Consider the following 25,896-nt stretch of genomic DNA (forward strand, 5'->3'; position numbering starts at 1 on the left):
TGGGAAGGTTGAAGTTTAAAGTGTGAAATTGACTTACTGTCGGAAGGATGAATTTTTATCGTAATATTGACAGGCACGTTTGATTGACATGTTTACTGGTAAGGTTGGATGTTTTAGCATTCGACAGGACATTTAATTGACTGTTTACTGTAGTGGATGTTTTATCGTTCGACAGGACATTTGATTGAAAATCTACGATGAAAGCTTGCGTCCTGTCGATCGGAAGGATATTAAAGAGTAGTTATACATTTATACATTGAAATTGTAACAAGCAGGTCGTGCGGATGTGTAATTTAATATTTACAATGGAAAAGGGTACTTCCATTCGAAAGGATAAGTATAATGTCTTATCGCTGGGAAGGTTGAAGTTTAAAGTGTGAAATTGACTTACCGTTCGGAAGGATGAATTTTTATCGTAATATTGATGCTCTAGTGCACGCCTCACTATTGACGACATAACTACTGGTAAGGTTGGACGTCAGCATTCGGCGTTAGGGTAGATGTTTGTACACTGTAACAATGATTTATTGTCAATAGTTTTGTTGTGATGCTGCACTTGAGACCAAATGAGAATGTTACTACATCAGATTCGCATAGATAGGTGTGTTAATTACGACATGCACCAAGGACTTCCGAACAGGCCCTGTAACGTCAACTGTGATGTAAATAATAAAAGCACGAGGATAAATTCTTTGGTATTGTTTGTTACACTGGATCTATAATCTGTAATTTATCACGGTGATGGTGTTCCCCAAGAACATGCAACACCAATATCACAAAACATTTATCTACATACTGTGTTCGAAAATAGATACTCGTACTTCGTAAACACAAGTGTGCGCTAGTATCTGTATCTTAGCAGTTGAGTTACAGTATACTGACATAACTTGATTTGATGGATATTTCACAATTCCTACACATAAGTAGATGCTTGATATTTCACCAATTAGTGTTATTGTTTTCTGTCTTCGGGAAACGTCGCTGAGTGAACAGTGAGAGTATATTCTAAGGTAGGAAAATTTCAAAATAACATTTCTCTATTAAGCCAGTTCTAATGTTAAGAACAAATAGCGTCTATTCTCTCGTCAGTTGTAAGGTTATGGAAATAAAGCGTCCATTCTAATGTCAGGTCTAAGGCTAGGAACAGATAGAATCTTTTCTCATGTAAGTACTGATGTTAGGGAAAAATGCCTCTCTTCTCGCGCCAGTTCTGAAGTCAAGAAAGGACATCTCCCTTACCACGACAGTTCTAAAGTGTCGAAAAGAAAGCATGTTTTCTCAAGTCAGATGTAAGGTTATTAACAGAAAGTGTCTCTTCTCGCGTTACTTGTAAGGCTAAGGAAATATAGAGTCTCTTCTCGCGTCAGTTTGAAGATTTGAAAAAATTATGTCTCCTCTGTCACCAGTAAGAAGAATAAAGCATCTCTTTTCGCCAGTTCGAAAATAATAAATCGTATAAACCACTCAATTAAGATAATGTCACAATCATACAGTAAATATATACCACTCCATCCCACTCAGTTAACAATGTCACAATCCTACAGTAAATATATACCACTCCATCCCACTCAGTTAACAATGTCACAATCATACCGTAAATATATACCACTCCATCCCTCTCAGTTAACAATGTCACAACCATACCGTAAATATATACCACTCCATCCCTCTCAGTTAACAATGTCACAATCATACCGTAAATATATACCACTCCATCCCTCTCAGTTAACAATGTCACAATTATACAGTAAATATATACCACTCCATCCCTCTCAGTTAACAATGTCACAATCATACAGTAAATATATACCACTCCATCCCTCTCAGTTAACAATGTTACAGTCATACAGTAAATATATACCACTCCATCCCTCTCAGTTAACAATGTCACAATCCTACAGTATATATATACCACTCCATCCCTCTCAGTTAACAATGTCACAATCCTACAGTTTATATATACCACTCCAACCCTCTCAGTTAACAATGTTACAGTCATACAGTAAAAATATACCACTCCATCCCTCTCAGTTAACAATGTCACAGTCACACAGTAAATATATACCATCCCTCTCAGTTAACAATGTCACAATCCTACAGTATATATATACCACTCCATCCCTCTCAGTTAACAATGTCACAATCCTACAGTATATATATACCACTCCAACCCTCTCAGTTAACAATGTTACAGTCATACAGTAAAAATATACCACTCCATCCCTCTCAGTTAACAATGTCACAGTCACACAGTAAATATATACCACTCCATCCCTCTCAGTTAACAATGTCACAACCATACCGTAAATATATACCACTCCATCCCTCTCAGTTAACAATGTCACAATCATACAGTAAATATATACCACTCCATCCCTCTCAGTTAACAATGTCACAGTCATACAGTAAATATATACCACTCCATCCCTCTCAGTTAACAATGTCACAGTCATACAGTAAATATATACCATCTACCCTCTCAGTTAACATGTCACAATTATACAGTAAATATATACCACTCCATCCCTCTCAGTTAACAATGTCACAGTCATACAGTAAATATATACCACTCCATCCCTCTCAGTTAACAACGTCACAATCACACAGTAAATATATACCACTCCATCCCTCTCAGTTAACAATGTCACAATCATACAGTTTTCTATCAATTTAAAACATTGATATTGGCAGAGCTAACAAATTCCACCCAGGTGGAAATTGTAACTTTTTTTACAATGAATGTTTCACTCATTATAAAACTGAAACATCTGGTTAAAAAGTTGTGATTATTATTCAGTTTATCGACATAGTATCCTACAAATCATTTCCGTTTTCTCAGTGTTGGTTCACGTATCTACATCACGTGCCATTTGTGTAGGTTCTAGACTAGGAGAATAGATGCCATATTAGTTATAACGATAAAACCAAATTGACTTCTACCGTGAGTTTGCTATATGTACTTAATGCCTTTCTCACACGCTTTGTCTGATACAGGGGTGCATAAATCTTAATAGTCTAGGACTAGGGAAGACATAGCGTCCAGACAAGCAATCCAAACCGGAATCTTCTGGTCAGCATGTATCGATTAACGATACGGTGACGTCATCAGAACGACGCCAATTTCCTCCGTCACTTTTTATCGGTGTATTACTCCACGCCCTCCTTCTTCCCCTTCTCTAGTACACATAGCATCATCTTCGACTATACGGAACTATTACGGTGAGGGAAAACTACAGCCTGTCAGCTAAATTGATACTGTTTCAAAGATAATGGCCCTTTATAGGTTTTTAACTTGTCCAAACGTTCCGAGAATATCAATCTTCCAAACCAATTTCCAGATTGAAATAGATTATTCTCTCTTCGGCATTACTTTACAACATGTACTCTACTAATCGTAGGAGATGCAAACCCCTCTAAGATCCTGATTACAGACTGAACATTTAAGTGCATACATACCGTTTAAACTGAATCATATTTGACCGAGAAATGCATGTCTGATATCAGCATTACTTGCTGTTCTTAAGATAGAGTCATACACAAGCATTGATTATTAAATTGTCTTTTATGGTTTTCAGTTACTAATAGATACTGATAGCTTACTCTATATCTCTGTGTTCGTCCGCTTCTTAAGAGTCGAACACATTTCATTTTTCTCACTTGATAGATTCCCGATAATGTGTCAACACGTATATATGGTATCCGCAAGCTGAAGATAAGAACCGGAACTGATATCCTTCTCGTAATGTTTACTTTGATCCAGAGAAAAAAAGGTCAAGTTTCTTCAACACAGTATTTTTGTGGATGTCAGAGTTTTTACATTCGTGGTATATCGCCATATATTGGCTAACCAGCATACGAAATGGTGTAATGGTGAGCAAACGTTCACAATGTTAAATATGTCGGTAAGCAAATATATAGTACATACAAATGAATGTTAGAAAAAATCGAACAACCAATCCACAGATTGACGTTGTCGATTCAGATCATTTTATACATTTTCGTGTAAAAAATGATATCAAACGACCGAAGAGCTTCTTTTTATCGCGGGCATTCCCGTTTGTTGTTACAAACGACACAATATACAGTAAACAAAGTAGTACCTTACAGACGACACAATACAGACAGTGAACAAAGTAGTTCCTTACAGACGACACAATACACAGTGAACAAAGTAGTTCCTTACAGACGACACAATTCAGACAGTGAACAAAGTTGTTCCTTACTGTCGACACAATACACAATGAACAAAGTAGTTTCTTACAGACAACACAATACAGACAGTGAACAAAGTAGTTCCTCAAAGACGACACAATACACAGTGAACAAAGTAGTTCCTCACCGACGACACAATACACAGTAAACAAAGTAGTTCCTTACTGTCGATACAATACACAGTGAACAAAGTAGTTCCTTACAGACGACACAATACACAGTAAACAAAGCAGTTTCTTAGAGACAACACAATACAGACAGTGAACAAAGTAGTTCCTCACTATCGACACAATACACAGTGAACAAAGTAGTTCCTCACCGACGACACAATACACAGTGAACAAAGTAGTTTCTCACTGTCGACACAATACACAGTGAACAAAGTAGTTCCTCACCGACGACACAATACACAGTGAACAAAGTAGTTTCTCACTGTCGACACAATACACAGTGAACAAAGTAGTTCCTCACCGACGACACAATACACAGTGAACAAAGTAGTTCCTTACAGACGACACAATACACAGTGAACAAAGTAGTTCCTTACAGACGACACAATACACAATGAACAAAGTAGTTCCTCAATTTCGATACAATACACAGTGAACATAGTCGTTCCTTACTGTCGACACAATACACAGTAAACAAAGTAGTTCCTTACAGACGACACAATACAGACATTGAACAAAATAGTTCCTCACAGACAACGCAATACAGACATTGAACAAAGTAGTTCCTCACTGTCGACACAATACAGAGAGTAAACAAAGTAGTTCCTTACAGAAGACACAATACAGACAGTGAACAAAGTAGTTCCTTAAAGACGACACAATACACAGTGAACAAAGTAGTTCCTCAAAGACGACGCAATACCGACAGTGATAAAAACGTAGTTCCTCAATGTCGACACAATTCATAGTGAACAAAGTAGTTCCTCATAATTGACACAATTCAGACAGTGATCAAAGTAGTTCCTCACTGTCGACACAGTTTAGACAGTGAACAAAGTAGTTCCTCATAGCTGACACAATACAGACAGTGAACAAAGTTGTTCCTCACAGACGACGCAATACCGACAGTGATAAAAAAGTAGTTCCTCAATGTCGACACAATTCATAGTGAACAAAGTAGTTCCTCACAGACGACACAATTCAGATAGTGAACAAAGTAGTTCCTTAATGTCGACACAATACACAGAGAACAAAGCAGTTCCGTACTGTCGACACAATACACAGTGAACCAAGTAGTTCCTTACTGTCGACACAATACAGACAGTGAACAAAGTAGTTCCTTACAGACGACACAATACAGAACAAAGTAGTTCCTCACTGTCGACATAATTCAGACAGTATGCAAAGTAGTTCCTCACAGACGACACAATACAGACCAAAGTAGTTCCTCACAGACGACACAATTCAGACAGTGAACAAAATTGTTCCTTACAGACGACGCAATACCGAACAAAATAGTTCCTCACTGTCGACACAATTCAGACAGTATGCAATGTAGTTCCTTACAGACGACAGAATATAGAACAAAGTAGTTCCTCACAGACGACACAATTCAGACAATAAACAAAGTAGTTCCTTATAGACGTCACAATTCAGACAGTGAACAAAGTTGTTCCTTACAGACGACGCAATACCGAACAAAGTAGTTCCTCACTGTCGACACAATTCAGACAGTATGCAAAGTAGTTCCTTACAGACGACACAATACAGAACAAAGTAGTTCCTCACAGACGACACAATTCAGACAGTATGCAAAGTAGTTCCTTACAGACGACACAATATAGAACAAAATAGTTCCTCACAGACGACACAATTCAGACAGTAAACAAAAAAGTTCCTTAAAGACGACACAATACAGACCGTGAACAAAGTTGTTCCTTACAGACGACGCAATACCGACAGTGAAAAAAGTAGTTCCTCAATGTCGACACAATTCATAGTGAATAAAGTAGTTCCTCATAACTGTCATAATACAGACAATGAACAAAGTAGTTCCTTACTGTCGACACAATACACAGAGAACAAAGTAGTTCCTTACTGTCGCTACAATGCACAGTGAACAAAGTAGTTCCGTACTGTCGACACAATACACAGTGAACAAATTAGTTCCTCACCGACGACACAATACACAGCGAACAAAGTAGTTCCTTACAGACGACACAATACACAGTGAACAAAGTAGTTCCTCAAATGTACCATCGGTAATGTTTTTTAACTAACATAAAATTTGATCAATATACGACAAATGACATACAATATACTTTCTTACAATTGTCAGGCAGTAATCAACTACCATTAGTATAAGAATATTGTGTGCACAGATTTGTATGTTACTACACAATAGCCACTTTACCATGTGTTGCTGGAACGCAATAGATTGTAGGACTTCGTAGGTTCATTTCGGCGGTGTGAAGTATAAATGTAATTATAAGCAACATGAAGTGAGACCAAACCTTGACCTTTAAGCTATTTTTAGATCATGCTATGGGATATTACCATACGTAGCCCGCTGCCCATAAATTACCATTCCTGAGTAAAAAGGCATGTCGCCTTTGCAGGGTCGTTAACAAAGACCACTGAGAATGTATGAATAGATTAAAGACCTTTGACCTGACAAAGAACAATGCAATATCAGGGTAATGTATGCTGCATCGCAACACAATACTATATATGTATATAAGTGATTTCGACAGTCGGACTAGTCAAATCGAGGCAATCTGCCTGTTTATCAAGACAAAGAATATCATGTTGTACACATACATAGAAACATAGAACATAAATAGTAATACGTATCATATAAACATCGGTAAGTTAGAATACAGTACCAATATTGAACCATACCTTCGATTTCACTTACTAGATTCTATATAATTATTATGTTAAATGTCCAAACTAATTATTGTTTATGTATTGGTCTAATTTTGGATTTGTCTATGCCAGATAAAAATCATCCTCGATACTCCAGTGGTTATAATCACTTTCGCTCTCTGCGCTCCTGGAACACGTAATGGCAAAATTGACGGTTCAATGTGCGAAACCTTGTACACAAGTTGACAAGACCAGTGTGATCCTTTTATGTACATCAAACGAATCTCGAGGTCACATAACGATGTAGTGTAATGGCTTTGAAGTTGGATGTCGCTTTTTCGTAATGTTCAAAAGGAGCGTATCAGTCCGTTATTGGTCTTTTTTTTTCTCTCTTGGAATCAATCAAGTCACTTCGTTTGTGCCCTCAATTTTGTCATGACATGTTTAAGGGGCGCAGAGAACGAAAGTGATCGTAACTCCTGGAGTATCGAGGATTGTAAAAATTGAGATACGGCGAATGTCTGTATATAATGTGCAAATGTAACACATCGTATTGATAAATGTATACATTTTTGTATTTGCCTTCAGATGTCAAATTGTTAACTGTTGGAGAATATCTACGACGTTTGCTTGTATTTTAACCTAAATTGGATGTAATTGAATTGGTTGCGTCGTTACTGTCTTACGACAAAGAATGTCGATTGCCTCTCAAAACATCACAGGAATGTATAAAGTCTGCCTAGTACGTAAATATTCCTGGAATGTGAACAGTCAAAGGTAAAATTCTAGGAATGTGAACAGTCCTAACGTAAAAAATATTGAACAGGAATATGAGCAGCCATCCTTGATAAATTTGCAATTGGAGGAATTGTCTAAATATTCCTTGATTGTAAGCTGAGCGTTGTTGAAACTTTCTAAGAAATGTTCAAGCAATCTTAGTTTATGTCATCTGACCCGAGGGTCAGTATGATTTACAGTCACCACAAACTTTTGCTTTAAAACCAAATTCAGCCTGAAATTTGGGACGGCAATTATAAGTTATGTTAGTGGAGATATTCTGACTCCTAGAGGCCAAGAGGCGTGGCCTGGTTGGGGAAGTTTGGGGATCGACTCAAAAACGTCCGTTTCTATCATATATTTAGACATATCCTAACCACCTTGGTCGGAACATCAGTGACAGAGGGCAATCTTAGTTTATATAACTAGATATGGTGCGAGCTCTTATCACCATGGTTCGGGGCCAATTAGGAGAAATATGGAAATCATGCTTTAAAATCCTTCTATCCCCATATGTCTACACAGACAGACTTGGTCTGAGGCGTCATTTGGGAGGGGACAATGTTTTTTGAATAAATTATGTTAATTCAACTCTTGGGAAGAAGAGTCGCTCCCAAAAATGGGAAAATACCTGAAAAATGCTAATCCTTCTTAATGTCTGTGTGAATTCCCACCTATGTGGTATGAAACATCACTTGGGGATGGTAGTAATTTCTCAAATAAATCAGGTTGGTCAGAGCAATGGGGATAGAAGGTGGGGTTTCAAAGAAGAAGGTGATTTGTTTTAAATTGCCTTTTCTTAACACCTGGGCGGAATTCAACTTGATTTTATTTTGATTCAATGAATTTGCAGGCGCTAAAAAAGAGGGACCGAAGAAAGAAAACAGAAACAAGATATTCGGCGACAGTAAATTCTATTCGTCCTCCAGAGCGATTGCTTGGATCATCATCGAGTACTGAAATGTTTTGTGTTAACGGCCCAGATGTTGTAAGACGGAAAATAAAATAGCTATGTATAAAATCTGATTAACAGATATCAAGGACGATGCCATATCAGTGCTGTAATCTTTGAGATTGATTTGATTTTCCAAAATGGTCGTAAGCCATTTCTAATACAGTATATCCTTTCCTCAACGACGACCGTATCTTCATAATAGTATACCGTGGTTGGTTTGAAAGGATTAAAGCTACAGTTAATGCTGCATCAAAATTGTTACCATGGTTATAATGGGTAACTTAAACTAACTTCATATCAAACATCGATTTTACACAATCCGCCGGGAATCAACCACGTCACCAAATTCTTCATAATTTTCTCTGAACGAAAACTTTGGGATCTCTCTATTGCAAAAGTACCAGAGTGGATTTCATATGTGACAACTAAACACAGAATCCTTTATTTCATCATCAGAAAGTGTTTTGATAGACTGCAAATAATAGCGAAACTAATCACAAGAGTGGAATAAAGACATACATTTCCAGATTAGCATTGAAATAAATAATGAAACAGCTGATTACCTCCAAGAAATAATTGAAGTCTGTATTCCTGGTGGACATTAAATCTTTCGTTGTGTAAATATTTGTAATATTTCATTGTTTCTCTCCTTGTTCAATTAATTCTTAACACGTAACTACCCTTTTATCTGTGTAATAACGCATCTTACATGTTTTCTCTTGGTTATGTTTACCAAAACCGTGTAACATGACCTAGTGGAGCTTTGATTAGCCAAAGTTTATATGGTCTCTATTGTGACGTCATAACTTTACAACTTCATTTGCATTGTGACGTCACCAAAGCAAAAGAAAGATAAAGAGCGTGAATATAGCCACTCATCATCGAGACTCCAGAAGTTACGATCTCTCTGTATCTTTGGAACATGTCATGACAAAATTGATACGACAGGCGAAGTAAGTTGATTGGTTCAAGGAGGAAAAAAAACTGACCAATAACAGGCTGATATGCGAGCGACACCCAACTTCAGAGCAATTACAATATACCGCTATGTGACCTCGTGATTCATTTGATGTACATCAGAGGATCAGACGAGCCTTTTCGTCTTGTCCATAAGTCGCCCCACATGGAACCTTCAGTTTTCCCATGACATGTCCCATGGGTGCAGAAAGTGCAGAAATGATCGTAACCCCAAGGGTATCGAAAATGACAGCCACTACGTTTTCGTTTTTCGGCCGCCGCTGTATAAAATGAAAAATTCTAAGATTCATTTATCAGTTTCATCTGAATTAAAACTCCTTACGATCCTCTATTTCTACACTGAAACCTACTATCTCCAGGATTTCAATAATTTGGACGGTTTGAAGAGGGTTCTGGATTGAAATGAGACAGCATTGACGTAATCTAATGAAATTATTATATAGTATACAGTCAAACGATCTACAGTCAAGATAATTATATACAACCTGTAAAATATATATACAGTATACAGTCAAACTGCCTACAGTCAAGATAATTATATACAACCTGTAAAATATACATATAGTATACAGTCAAACGATCTACAATTGAAATAATTGAATTTAATTATATATATACTCAACCTTGCTACTAATTAACTACCTTTAACCTTTTAACAATTGGTCACTTTTTTATTATCTTCGTGTATATTTGGGCAAAGTGTGAATGTGGCTAAGGTCGGAAATACACGAGTGTAGTCTCGTGGATTTCCAACGATGTCCTGCAGCGAAGAAATCATCACCATAGTAAATAAAAACCCTCAGAAATCAATTACGATTTATCAAATGTTCCCATTTTGAAGGCAGTTTATACAGAAATATTCAAAATATTCAGGATTTGTAGCTTTGCTATCTAAAGTGTGTTTTAACAATCTGTCTGGTGAGTTATCAAAATATTGTTATTATTACAGACATTGACAGGTACAATTTCCATTGTAGATTACTAAAATCTTATTTAGATATTTCTCTACATGTACACGTATCAGCAAAGTTTATACACTGAATAGAAGCATTTCAATAAATGAATATAAATTCGGCGGTTAATCCCCGAATACATCCTCAGATTCCATTGTAAATGTACATTATACATATTTCCAGCAATATGATAGGAAAAGGACAAAATGCTTCAATTTAGGTAAGTGTTGTGATATTTTGAATCACGTATCCTGATATAAACGTATTCTACAATAAAATATAACAAAGTTGGGGTACAGTTGTTTCCACTACATAATCTTTACGTACATGTTACGTTTCACTTCAGATGTCATTGTTTGCAGAGCGTCGTGCCTAAGTCAAAGGCGTAATACAAAAATTAGGTAGGTATATCATAAGCAGGGGGGATCAATGTTAAAAGGACGGAAGGTAGAGGTAGGAAGGACTGAAGGTAGAGATAGGAAGGACGGAAGTCAGGATTAGGAAGGACGGAATGCATAGGTAGGAAGGACGAAAGGTAGAGGTATGAAGGACGGAAGGCAGAGGTAAGAAGGACGGAAGGCAGAGGTAAGAAGGACGGAAGGCAGAGGTAGGAAGGACGAAAAGCAGAGGTAGGAAGGACGGAAGGTAGAGGTAGGAAGGACGGAGGTCAGAAGTAAGAAGGACGGAAGTCAGAGGTAGGAAGGACGGAAGGCAGAGGTAGGAAAGACGGAAGGCAAAGGTAAGAAGGACGGAAGGCAGAGGTAAGAAGGACGGAAGGCAGAGGTAGGAAGGACGAAAAGCAGAGGTAGGAAGGACGGAAGGTAGAGGTAGGAAGGACGGAAGTCAGAGGTAAGAAGGACGGAAGTCAGAGGTAGGAAGGACGGAAGGTAGAGGTAGGAAGGACGGAAGGCAGAGGTAGGAAGGACGGAAGTCAGAGGTAAGAAGGACGGAAGGTAGAGGTAGGAAGGACGGAAGGCAGAGGTAGGAAGGACGGAAGGCAGAGGTAAGAAGGACGGAAGGTAGAGGTAGGAAGGACGGAAGGCAGAGGTAGGAAGGACGGAAGGCAGAGGTAGGAAAGACGGAAGGCAGAGGTAGGAAGGACGGAAGGCAGAGGGTAGAAGAATAGAAGACAGTGGGAAGAAGGATGGAAGGTATGGATAAGAAGAATGGAAGGTAGGGATAAGAAGATGGAAGGTAGGGATAAGAAGGATGGAAGACAGAGGTAAGACGAAAGGTAGGCAGAGGTAATTAGGGATGAAGGCAGTTGTAAGAGGGATGGGAGGCACAGCTATGAAGCATGGTAGGCAGGGATAAGAACGGTGGAAGGCTGAGATAAAAAGGATGGAAGACGGAGGCAAAATTGATGGAAGGCAGAAGTAGGAAGGATGAAAGACAGCGATAGTAGAGATGAAAGGCAGTTGTAAGAAGGATAGAAGGTACTTGTAAGAAGGAAGGAAGGCAATTGTAAAAAGGATGGAAAGGAAGGTTGAGAAAAGAAGTGTGGAAGACAGAAGTACATTGTAAAAGGATAGAATACAGTAAAAATGATGGAAGGCAGAGATAAGAATGATGGAAGGCGCTCGTAAGATGAATGTAAGGCAGAAGTGAGATGTTAAAAAAAATCAAGTCTATCTCTTTACCGATAAAATACCTTTAAATGAATTTTATGTAATACAACCTTTATGGCTGACAGTTGATTCCTTTGTTTACAAACGGAAGTATACATCACATCTGTAGCTATTGGTTGGCAGCCAGCCAATCACAACAGTGCCTAGTGATAACATGTTATATGATATTAACACATACCCAGATTACATGTGTTCGCGACAACGTTTTGATACTCTCTAAAATGATAGGTACAAATTAGACTTAGCTCCGATTTTCTACCTGGCTCCAATTGCTTTCTGGTTTTTATGTCGGGAAGACTTTCTACCTTTTGGGATACATTTATCCAAGGTTTACAGGTTTAAACTGATACATAGTTGGTATCTATCAATATATTCTCAGCATATAATGCACCATTGTTTTTCTTATTCATTGTTCTTTACCGGTTGGATCCCGCCACTCTATTCCCTTCTTTCCTTTGTTTTTGCTCTTAATTAAATGAAATTTATGAATTCCGGTTAGGAAAAGCGTTAATACTCTTTACCTGTCAAATCCAACATGGTCGCCTGTCTGAAATCTTTGGTCTTCTATTCAGTCCTAAAGTAAAACAAACACAACTAGGAACCAAGAGGAATCTACTTTGAAAACCATACATTAGTACTTCCCCAGAGATAGCATAGGGAGGTTAAGATGGCCGACGGGACCGGTGGGTTGTTGTTAGCTCTCACATTTTTAGTATTTTTTAAGACCAAAATTTCAAATGACACTGAAAATTTTATACCAAATCAATACTTCAACCCAAACGATCCATCTGTAATCATCATTGAGAGCCACGAACTCGACATTTCCGCCTTTGGACAGTTTGACATTTTAGAACAACGTTACCGGAGATTACAGCTCACGGAAAAGGTAAACAATTCAAAACTATCACTTTTGTATACATGTCTACTGAAATGCGGTGATGTCCACCCCACCCTGGCCCTGATGGACAAAACAGTGATTTTGTGAAAAAAGGGCTTCATTTTGTCCATATAAACACACGATCGTTATTACCTAAAATATCTGAACTGAGATCACTCGCGTGTAATACCCGTGCGGCTTTACTAGCCGTGAGCGAATCCTGGCTCGACGACACCGTCACGGCTGAGGAGATACACATAAACAACTATACTACGATACGACGGGACAGAAATAGAAAAGGTGGTGGAGTGTGTGTTTACATTCGAAATGATATTGGCTTTACAATAAAAGACATACCAAATAATACAATTGAGTCTGTATGGATAAACATTTTATTACCAAAAACTAAACCAATTACCGTCGGTGTTTGTTACAGGAGTCCAAAAGATAATGAATTTCTTGAAAACTTTGAACAAATAACAAGTTATATGGATCCAAAAGAGGAACTTATAGTATTAGGTGATTTTAATATTTGTACCAGTCAGAAGAGAAATGTTTGGTTAAAAAAATACGAGATTCTAAACAAATTAAATGTGAAACAACTAATTTTTGATTTTACCCGGGTGTCGCCAGATTCTGCTACTATCATCGATCATATTTTATGCAATTCTCCCGAAAAGATCAGCGAAAGTGGTGTCCTCCACACTGGTTTTAGTGACCACTTTGCCATTTTCTGTACGAGAAAAACCGTGAACCCCGTATTTGAAACTCACAAAACGATGAGAATACGTTCAATGAAAGCTACAGTAAAGATGACTTTATAAATAAACTTTTAGATGTTGATTGGTTCTCCTTTTTTTGCTATATCAGACCCTAATGAAGCATGGAATAGCCTAAGTAAAATTATATTGAACACTATAAACAACATTGCCCCATACAAAGAAATTCGCATCAAACAAAAGACGGATCCTTGGAGAAATGGAGAGATTTTAGAAAATATACACAAACGGGACAAATTGTTACATCAATACAGAAAAGACAAAAGTCAAGACACGTACACAGAGTTCTGTAAAATAAGGAACCACATACAGAGAGACATCAAAAAGGCAAAGTCAAGCTACTACCTGGACAAAATAGCGGAATACAGAGACAATCCAAAGAAACTATGGAGCACACTAAAGGACATGGGTCACGCCACTAAAAAGAACCAATCAACGATCATATTGGAAATAGACAATGTTTTATGTCATGATGAAGACACTATTGTAAACCACTTTAACACCTTTTACACAAATGTTGCAGCAAAATTAGTTGATAAACTTCCCAATTTTCAAAATGTCTATGGCACCTGTACTGAGCTATTTCATAGTTTTTACCGAAGAAAATGTAATGCCTCTTTTTCTTTTACGCCTGTTACCTATGATTTTGTATTCCTTCAACTGAAAAAGTTAAACCCGTCCAAAAGTACTGGGTTAGATAATATCCCTGCCCGTTTCCTTAGAGATGGTGCAAGTTTTTTAACAGCACCAATAAACCATGTTGTAAATCTTTCTCTGACTCAACAAGTTGTGCCAGATGCTTTAAAATCGGCAAGAGTTACTTCTATTTATAAAAAAAGTCTAGGACTGATGTCGGAAATTATCGACCTGTAAGTATATTGAATATTGTGTCAAAAGTACTCGAGAGAGCAGTTTACTCCCAACTAAATACGTTTTTGGTTGACAACAATTTATTGTACAAACATCAATCTGGTTTTAGAGGGCAATATTCTACAGATACGGCCCTGATAGATCTATTTGATTACTTAAAGTGTCAATCGTCAAAAGGCTTATATACTGGCATGATACTTTTGGATTTACAAAAGGCCTTTGACACTGTGGACCACCAGACACTATGTGAGAAACTAAAGTCCATGGGGGTCGAGTGTACATCGTGGTTTTCTTCATATCTATCATCTAGAGACCAAGTTGTCTCAATAAAAAATGCGATGTCTTCATCTCAAAAAGTAACATGTGGGGTACCCCAGGGGAGCATTCTTGGCCCCCTTCTGTTTCTTTGTTATGTAAATGACATGGAGCTTTCAATTAGTAAAGATTCTAAATTACTTTTATACGCAGATGATAGCACGATTCTATTTTCAAGCAAAAATCCTAATGAAATCAAGGCAAAACTATCGGAGAAGTTATCTAATTGTTACACTTGGCTAGTAAATAATAAATTGTCTTTGCACCTTGGAAAAACAGAAGTCATTCTTTTTGGTACAAAGCAAAGACTTAGCAAAATAGACTCTTTTGAAGTAACTATTAATGACCAACCTATTCAAACATCAGATCGAGTGGGCTATCTCGGTATCGATATAGATAAGTGCTTAACAGGTGAACATATTGTTGATAACATAATAAAGAAAGTTAATTCTAGACTCCACTTCCTTTATAGGCAATGTAAAGATATCCCATTGGGTATTAGGAAAACACTTTGTAATTCTCTTGTTCTGTGTCACTTTGATTATTGTTGTACAGCCTGGTACCACGATCTGAGCCAAAAAATGAAACAACAGCTACAAGTTGCACAAAATAGGTGTGTGCGTTTTAATTGTAACCTTAGTCCTAGAGATAGTATAAATAAAAATGTGTTATCACAGTTAAATATCTTAAACGTGGAAAATAGAGCAAAACAATTATGTCTCAATCATATGTACAATGTATTCCATGGAACATGTCCTAGTTACTTTTTGTCCAGATTTACAAAAGTTTGTGACCAACACTATTATAGTACAAGGAATTCTAGTCTGAATTTTGTTGTGACTTCTTGTAAAGGTCAAATTTCAAAAACGTTTTATTTTAACGGAGTAAAGGCCTGGAACTCTCTTCCCGTGGAAATACGTTTGTCTAACGGGAAACAAAGTTTTAAAAAAGCTGTTCGAGATTTTTTACAAAATACCTCAAAATTGGATACATTTTCTGTGATACAATGATATTCCTGCCAAACTTTTAGTTTAAATAGTTCTTTACAAAATATATATTTTATATCAATAATATTTGTGCATTTTGTATTATGTAAGGTCACTGTATTTTATGTTGTGTTGTTACGTTTTTTATGTAAAGGGACCACAGCGGAAATAAGTCTTCGGACTTTACTGTGTTATCCTGGTTCAACAAAATTGTTACTTTACATGTTTGTATGTATTTTAATATTGTGTTTTACCAAATCAAAAAAAAAAAATTTTAAAAAATCAAAACAAACTTTCATAGTCGAAATCCGAGATGGCAGTCAGCACAATCACATGATGATGATGATGATGATGGTGGTGGTGGTGGTGGTGATGGTGATGATGATGATGATGATGATGGTGGTGGTGGTGGTGATGGTGATGATGATGATGATGATGATGGTGGTGGTGGTGATGGTGATGATGGTGATGATGATGGTGGTGGTGGTGGTGATGGTGATGATGGTGATGATGATGATGGTGGTGGTGGTGGTGGTGGTAGTGGTGGTGGTGGTGGTGGTGACGACGACGACGACGGTGGTGGTGGTGGTGGTGGTGGTGGTGGTGGTGGTGACGACGACGACGACGGTGGTGGTGGTGGTGATGGTGGTGATAATGATGATGATGATGATGATGATGATGATGATGATGATGATGATGATGATGTATTATCTTTATGATGTACAGAGGTGACTGATGTCATGATGTTGATACATTAATTCTATATTTAGAATGGTGATGTTGACTGAACACACATAGAAACTATGAGCGAAACATCCATCCAGTACTTCTCAAGAAATAAATAACAATTTTTTATGGTCAAAAACAGAGATGGCCGCCTGTCGTCCAAAAATCAAACGAGCACAAACCGTTGACGTAGGGCAATTTTAACCCATCATCATTTGATGAGCTTAAACTTACAACCTATACATATTACTTAAATCATAAGAGAAGTATAACAGTTTTAATACTGTTTCTGGTGTATGAGGTCTTGAATGGTATACTACAGCTAGTGAAGGGTCCCAACAAAATACCATAGAGAACATCGCCACCCCTATTTGGAAACCTGAGCTGACTTGCACATTATTAAAAATCGTTTCCTACGGCGAACAAAATTCTAAATATAATCCAATGATCCTGTCTTAAGACTCTCTGAAAATGATTTTAAGGTTTATTATAGAATATGGCAATCCGAAAACTTTATCCAACAAGAATCATACGTTATTGAAATTGCACAAGGAAGGGCAGCTTTGATATGGACAAGTGAAAAACCATAACAATGTATTGTAAACTTTTGAGGGCCATGGGATCGGGATCATTTAGTTACAGGAGGAAAACAAAACAGGCTTAAATATTCCAAGAAATTAAACATGATTTCTGTCCTCCGTACTTAAAATATCTATGTCATAATCTGACTCCTCGCATTCACAATCTTATATTTAGAACTCTAATTTCTCTATTTTCGAGAAAAAGAGTGTTATTTTATTATAGTTATTGTATTCATTTAACTTGTATTTATCGTTATTTACTTTATTTATCAATCTTTCTTTCTAAAATCAATAAGAGATTGGAATAACTTACCACAACAGATGCTCAAAAGTTCTAAAAAAAATTAAGTCTTTCATTCTCGTGATCTCAGATCACACGACCCAGGTGACAATCCCTTTGTATGTATATGGGCATAGGAAATGCAAAATAAATAACCGTAGACCAAGAATGGGTCTCAGAGCACTTGATTAATTCATAATAAATTATTTCCGCTGATGAAACGCTTTCCTTAACTTATCCAAAACACATTTTTCCCCGTCCAAACCTGATAGTAGAGCTGATGTCAGATGTTCTCCTTAAAATATTAATATAACAGCGTCACTCCCGGGCGCCGCAAGTGGTCCAAAGTTTGGGAGTTAGAATAAGATATTGAGTTATCTCCCTTCTCATATATTTTGACTATCCGAAATCCGGAATCAGTTCCCAAGTGGTGGAAAAGCCTCGTTCACCAAGAATCTTGAAAACTTTAGTCTTGTTCACTTAGCCGCTTAATTATCAGTTGGTGTAGGGGGCGCAGATAACAAAGAGTCGAGAGATTGCATGAGCGAGATTTCCAAGGTGCAAGAAAAGTCACCGGCAAAACGCAGATTTTCTGTGATTTTATTTGGAGAACTCAAATTTACATCAACGGTATGATAACATCCAGTAGAATTGCATGTACTTCGACTCAACACTGTTTTTTGAACTCATCACCAGCAATATATCGACGATTGTTTACAATAGTGACAGTGTGTGATATGAGTGAACCAAGCAAAGAAAACATCTTGCGAAGGAAACAAAACACTGGTGACATTGACAGACAATAAAGGGAAATACCTGGAAGACACGCTACATACCAACGAAAGAGAACTGTTCGAGTGGATCAAAAGCAGTGCGAAATTTGGAGACAGTTGAAGTGGCTGAAGATCAATCTTCTTTACAACAAGATGCCCTAATGGGGAGACGACAATTAACCCTAGCCCTTTCAAAAAAGAAATATGACTGTTTTATCAGTGTTGATTGCAGGCGATATAGACTCTAACACAAGACCAAAACAAACACTTTTCCACCTACGTGATTTGTGTAAAATCCCACTTACATGGTCAAATCAAGGGGGCAGCTGTGACGAGTGCGGTATTGGGCACTACAAATCCAGCAATGAACTGTGAAGTGGAGATTGCTACCTACTTGAGAAATCCAACGTTCACTGGTACTGCTGTAAATGTGAAAACTTGACCAGAACTACATACTTAGTAGCAACCACTACAAACCAATGTCAAAACTAAACACAACGTTAGAGAGTGTAACATCTGCAAGTGAAATTATCTCGTTGATAACGAGTAGTAAATAACAGCAGGATGAAATCACCAAGAACATCATAATCCTTAGTAAAACAACGAAAGTCCAGTCTTCCACCTACCTCATCACGACAATCTCACAATTCTCTCAGTAAATTGTCGAAGCATCATAGACAAATAAAGAAGAAGAAACCACACCGGAAAACATCGAACCAGATATTGTCTGTTGGACAGAATCATGGCTGAGAAAGCTGAAAACCTGTGTCGAACCAAACAAAGGACACATGGAAATTTGGTGAAATATTTCCATCCAAATATGACGTAAACATTAAGAACCCTCAGAACCCCCTTACTAATCCATTTTAGTGAAAAATTTCCCCACGTCAGTGGAAATAGATCAACTTGAATTCGTTACAAACTGTGACGTAGAGAAGGTGAAAATCGAAATTCGAGGAAACATGGACATTATAGTAGGATAATTCTACGTGCCGCACAGAAACAACCTAGACTGGAACTTGATAAAGGGCTGATAAATGATTTTACAGTCAAAAAGAAGAAATACGATATTGGCTGGAGACTTCAACTGTCCTTACAATTGTTGAAACAACATGTCAGTAAAAAGGGCGTACAGAATAAAGAACCAAAAAAACAAAAATATACTTATCAACATCGGGAAGAAAACTGACACTAATGCAAAATCAGGCAGTACCTGAAAATCATGTTAGGCCTCATATTTATAACAATCTCAAGTCTTCCTAACTTACGATAACTATGAAACATCCACGACATTAAATAGAAACATTGTCAACAACTCGAAGCCTTTAATTGCCCCAAGAAACAGACAAGAAGCGCACAAGAACGTCTTCATCGTCAAACATCACTTGAAAGGAACCCACTAGACTTGTGCAGAAAGCATGAAGGGGTTAGATCAGCCATGTTATTCCCAAACATAAAGTAAGAGATTTCTCTCAATCCCGTCGTGATTTGCCATTATTGGCAACAAGAGGCTGGTTGAAGGGGACTTAATTTTCTTCGAAGTGATTAAGCGGCTGGGTGAACACAACCTGTTCCATACACTTATCCTCAGTTGTTAGCTTCGTCAAGGCTTGTTACACCACCATCATGTCAGTAGTGATGTAATTTAAAGTGCTTTTCATTTTTTGTTCATTAATAAGAATTGTAGTAATGCTATAAAATGATTACAGTTTCTGTAAAGAGACTTAGCGGTTGATCCGGGTTCATATTACTAGGTTTATTTATTTATTTTCTGGATTTAAAGATGAAATTATGTGAAGTCATTGTTTGGATAGAGAATTATAGCATTAATTATTGACCTGAAAATATGTAGAAGGCAAGATGTCAAGGATGGAGAGACGAGGAAAGTAAGTTATTTTACAAGGTGGAAAGGTCTGTGAAAAAGCGTATGGAATGAGAAGGATAAAAGGAATGGGTGAGGGTGATAATCTGGGGATGATGGGACTTATTGCCGTATAAGAATCTCGTTTTACTTTGATAATGTACCAAAGGATTTCCAGTTAATATCATTATTGATTTTTCACAAGACCAATTGTTACTTGCGTGGCTCTGGTTTCTGACAGCACTGAACGGTGACAATAACAAAGAGCACTTGATGACTCGAGGCAGGTATAGACGACAATGTCACTCACATCAATATTGATAATTTCCATCACAGCAGGTGAGAAAATATCATTTTATTACCAATTATTCTATATTACCGTAGGGCATAATAAATCTGTTACTTTTAATTTATTTGTGATTATTTTACGTCACCATAGTAGATCCTTGCTAGGTTTAACAATCCATGTTTGTCGGTAGAACTCAATTTCTTTCTCTAGACAGAGCTATTGATTCCAGAGTAACATCCGTCCGTATGTAACGTCCGTTACCGCTAAATGACGTCCGCTGATGCATTATCAGTTCCGGGTTTTCAACGTAACTTCAGTTTCGTCCTTTATTATTAGTCTATGTTTTCGTAATAAAGTTGTTCAGAAAATGTTTTTAAAAACCGAATGCAACAATGTTTCGTCGACGAAACGCAAACGAAACTATCAACAGACATTTTCTGTAATGGTGGCGTTCATATCAAAATATCCTATTACAACGTTCAAAAAGACGACAAAACTAGGACATCGTTTTAGATCTGCATTCTGTCGAGTCCTGTCAAATGCTTACATAAAAGGGTCACAGAATACTTAGAATCTATCGAAACAATGTCTAACCATCACGATAAAATATATTCAACGAGAGAGTCTTGGAGAGTGGACAAACAAAGGACGAAGCAGTCCCTAATCGCTAATTCTGATTCGGTAGTGAGTTTGTTGAACAAGAAAGGCCAAACAAAGTATTCAGGAGGCAGATCATCCGTTATCGACCTTGGCTTTCTATTGAAATGTCAACAATGGTCTGACGTTAGAACATGGCCAAAATATAATGCAATCTCAGGCTACCCTTAAGGAAGTTCTATCGATTGGGACCCAGTCATTGGTGTACACCGACTCCCCACAGGAAAACACTCTCCTCCCAAAAACTACAGGGTAGACCTATCATTTACTCGATTGCTCCATCTAGAGAGAAGATTTTCATTCCATATAAACATTAGGACTTGGAAAGTCAGTAGCATACCCTAGATCTAACTGCCAGACAACAGATGGCTACAGATATTGTATACACTTGACACAAATATTCCACATCACACCTGACCTGCTGTGACGCGTAAGACACTCTCAGAAATGAAATGTATGCACTTGACATTCGAAGGCGAACGATAACAGTGCTGAGAGCAGTTATATTAACGACGACGTCATAGAATACCAGTCAGGGCCATTTGGAAACTTTCATTTGTCCCCTTTTACTGACTAAGAAGAGTCTTAAAAGTAATTTGACATCGTGTCGGGATTTCACCTACATTTGCTGATTTTGCGAAGTATATTGCGGGTATTTTTGCAGCAGACATCACAGACTAGAACTCAATTTTGCTATATGCAACAGTAGTGATTTAAAATCTGGCATCATACATACGTCCTGCACTTTATAGAAAGGTTTCAATGCTAGTTAAAAAAACATTTTCCTTAATCCTTTTTATAAGATATTTAACAATGCCTTAAAGAAAGGTTTGCGAAACCAGGACCATGTCTGTATCGTTTGCAATTTTATTAAATATATATTATTGCAATCCGTTATACTCTCATATCTCTGATGTTGCGAACAAAACGACTGGTTTTGGAGGATGACGAAAGCCAGTGAAAGAGCTTGTGTTCTGCCAGCTAAGCAGGTAATAAAACAACTGATCGAAATGGTCACGATTCCGACTGAAAAACAGAATAAGTTTACTGCAACACAATGTCGGACGTCAAACTGATAACACCTGTGTGTACACCTTTACATGTTAGCAGTGAGATTCATCTCCTTCTTCTGCTGACCAGAAGCGACTGTTGATACACTTAAATGCATATATGAAACCCACGTGCATGTATTTCAATATCATTTAATAAGTGCCCTACATATAAGGTATTAGAGCTAGATACAGTATGTCGTCGTGATTAAGAATCTCGGTCTGCAAGTAAACAGGTAGTAAAGTACACTCATTTCCAATGTCATTCGAATCTATGAGTCTATCATTCCAGGTAGACACGAATAAGTGTGGTTGTTTATCGCAAATATCCAGTTGTGATATCAAAATGACATAGTTGTACTATTCGGCTTTTTTTCTTATGGAAATGCTTCCTTCTTCTAGATGGTATCAACCACATGGGTATTCCCTCGTGTTTTAATCCTGTAAATTCACGATCACACGTTTAACCATTTTAAACGTACATTTCTAAATGGACATATATCTTTTATTCTACTTTCTATTATTTACGTGACATGAATTTCTCAAAAAAAATTCTAAGACAAAAGAACTTGCATGAAAATTTGTCTCTCGACACAAACATTAAACTTCTTACAGAACAAAGCAAAAATCAAAGTTGTTTTGTAATAGTGACATTGGTGTTTGAAATGACACCATTATCAAATCTTGCCCTAAAAGCTACAAGAGATTTTCGGAATGAATGATCATAACCACTGTAGTTACGAATACGACTGAGCAATCCAAAATTTGAACTTAACTGGGCTTTATCAAATTTGTCAACAATGAAAAACGAGTCAAAAACATACGGAAGGTAAACGAGTTAAAAACATACGGAAGGACAAACGAGTTAAAAACATACGGAAGGACAAACGAGTCAAAAACATACGGACGGACAAATGAGTCAAAAACATACGGAAGGACAAATGAGTCAAAACATACGGAAGGTAAACGAGTCAAAAACATACGGAAGGTAAACGAGTCAAAAACATACGGAAGGACAAACTGGTCAAAACATACAGAAGGTCAATCGGGTTAAAAATAGAGATGGACATACGAGTCAAAAGACTTACGGAAGTTTAAAAAGGGTTTGAAAATACGGAAGGACAAAAGAGTAAAAACAAAACGAGTCAAAGGCATCCCGTTTCTTACCTATTTTGTGAGTGGGAATGAAAGGGACAGTGTGAAAAATAATCACAAGATATCTAATTGAAAAAAATTGTTTATTAAAATAACAGCTGTTAACTTCTTCAAGTACACATAACATGATGACCATGCATGAAATAAAACTAGTGCTTATTTCAATAAAATACGTGTGTCTACATGTTTCTCAAACAATTAACAGGTAACTGATACAAAATCCTTTATGATTTACACTTGTTTAAACAAGCCTATCACGAGCATTTCAGTAGCATGTAAGTCTAATAGTTATTTCACAAATCAAGATGTGATAGCCTGTGTTATACCTACAGGATTCATATTAGATCTGTGATTACACTCTACAACAGATATGTGATTACACTCTACAACAGATCTGTGATTACATTCTACAATAGATCTGTCCTTACACTCTACAACAGACCTGTGATTACACTCTACAACAGATCTGTCCTTACACTCTACAACAGATCTGTCCTTACACTCTACAACAGATCTGTCCTTACACTCTACAATAGATCTGTCCTTACACTCTACAACAGATCTGTCCTTACACTCTACAAAAGATATGTCCTTACACTCTACAACATATCTGTCCTTACACTCTACAACAGATCTGTCCTTACACTCTACAACAGATCTGTCCTTACACTCTACAACAGATCTGTCCTTACACTCTACAACAGATCTGTCCTTACACTCTACAAAAGATCTGTCCTTACACTCTACAACAGATCTGTCCTTACACTCTACAACAGATCTGTCCTTACACTCTACAACAGATCTGTCCTTACACTCTACAAAAGATCTGTCCTTACACTCTACAACATATCTGTCCTTACACTCTACAACATATCTGTCCTTACACTCTACAACAGATCTGTCCTTACTCTCTACAACAGATCTGCCCTTACACTCTACAACAGATCTGTCCTTACTCTCTACAACAGATCTGTCCTTACACTTAACAACAGATCTGTCCTTACTCACTACAACAGATCTGTCCTTACACTCTAAAACTGATCTGTGCTTACACTCTACAACATATCTGTCCTTACACTCTACAACAGATCTGTCCTTACACTCTACAACAGATCTGTCCTTACACTCTACAACATATCTGTCCTTACACTCTACAACAGATCTGTCTTTACACTCTACAACAGATCTGTGATTACACTCTACACCAGATCTGTCCTTACACTCTAAAACTGATCTGTGCTTACACTCTACAACATATCTGTCCTTACACTCTACAACAGATCTGTCCTTACACTCTACACCAGATCTGTGCTTACACTCTACAACATATCTGTCCTTACACTCTACAACAGATCTGTCCTTACACTCTACAACAGATCTGTGCTTATACTCTACAACATATCTGTCCTTACACTCTACAACAGATCTGTCCTTACACTCTACAACAGATCTGTCCTTACACTCTACAACAGATCTGTGATTACACTCTACAACAGATCTGTCTTTACACTCTACAACAGATCTGTGATTACACTCTACACCAGATCTGTCCTTACACTCTACACCAGATCTGTCCTTACACTCTAAAACTGATCTGTGCTTACACTTTACAACAGATCTGTCCTTACACTTTACAACAGATCTGTCCTTACACATCTCGTCAGACCTGTCCTTACACATCTCATCAGACCTGTCCTTACACATCTCATCAGACCTGTCATTACACATCTCATCAGACCTGTCCTTACACATCTCATCAGACCTGTCCTTACACCTCTCATAGGCCTATACTTACACATCTCAATCAGACCTGTTCTTATAATTCTCATCACACCTGTCCTTACACATCTCATAGGCCTATACTTACACCACTCACAGGCCTATACTTACACATCTCATAGGCCTATACTTACACCTCTCACAGGCCTATACTTATACATCTCATAGGCCTATACTTACACCTCTCACAGGCCTATACTTACACATCTCATAGGCCTATACTTACACCTCTCATAGGCCTATACTTACACATCTCATCAGATCTGTCCTTACACATCTCATAGGCCTATACTTACACCTCTCATAGGCCTATACTTACACATCTCATCAGATCTGTCCTTACACATCTCATAGGCCTATACTTACACCTCTTATAGGCCTATACTTACACATCTCATCAGATCTGTCCTTACACCTCTCATAGGCCTATACTTACATATCTCATAAGACTATACTTACACATCTCATAGGCCTATACTTACACCTCTCATAGGCCTATACTTCCACATCTCATCAGATCTGTCCTTACACATCTCATAGGCCTATACTTAAACCTCTCATAGGCCTATACTTACACATCTCATAGGCCTATCTCTC

The 25,896-nt window shown here is 37.5% G+C and overlaps 1 protein-coding gene across 1 annotated transcript; it reads right to left on the reverse strand.

Moving 5' to 3' along the window:
- Positions 1-23,820: 23,820 nt before the first annotated feature.
- LOC132556134 (uncharacterized) lies at positions 23,821-25,272 on the reverse strand. The gene has a single exon (XM_060220522.1). It carries the CDS (start codon positions 25,270-25,272, stop codon positions 23,821-23,823), a length of 1,452 nt encoding a protein of 483 aa, XP_060076505.1.
- Positions 25,273-25,896: the final 624 nt, after the last annotated feature.

The sequence above is a fragment of the Ylistrum balloti genome, unplaced genomic scaffold (assembly GCF_031769215.1).
Source record: "Ylistrum balloti isolate Yb309-2 unplaced genomic scaffold, AGI_CSIRO_Ybal_v1 Utg370552, whole genome shotgun sequence".
In the NCBI taxonomy this organism is placed as follows: Eukaryota; Metazoa; Mollusca; class Bivalvia; order Pectinida; family Pectinidae; genus Ylistrum; species Ylistrum balloti.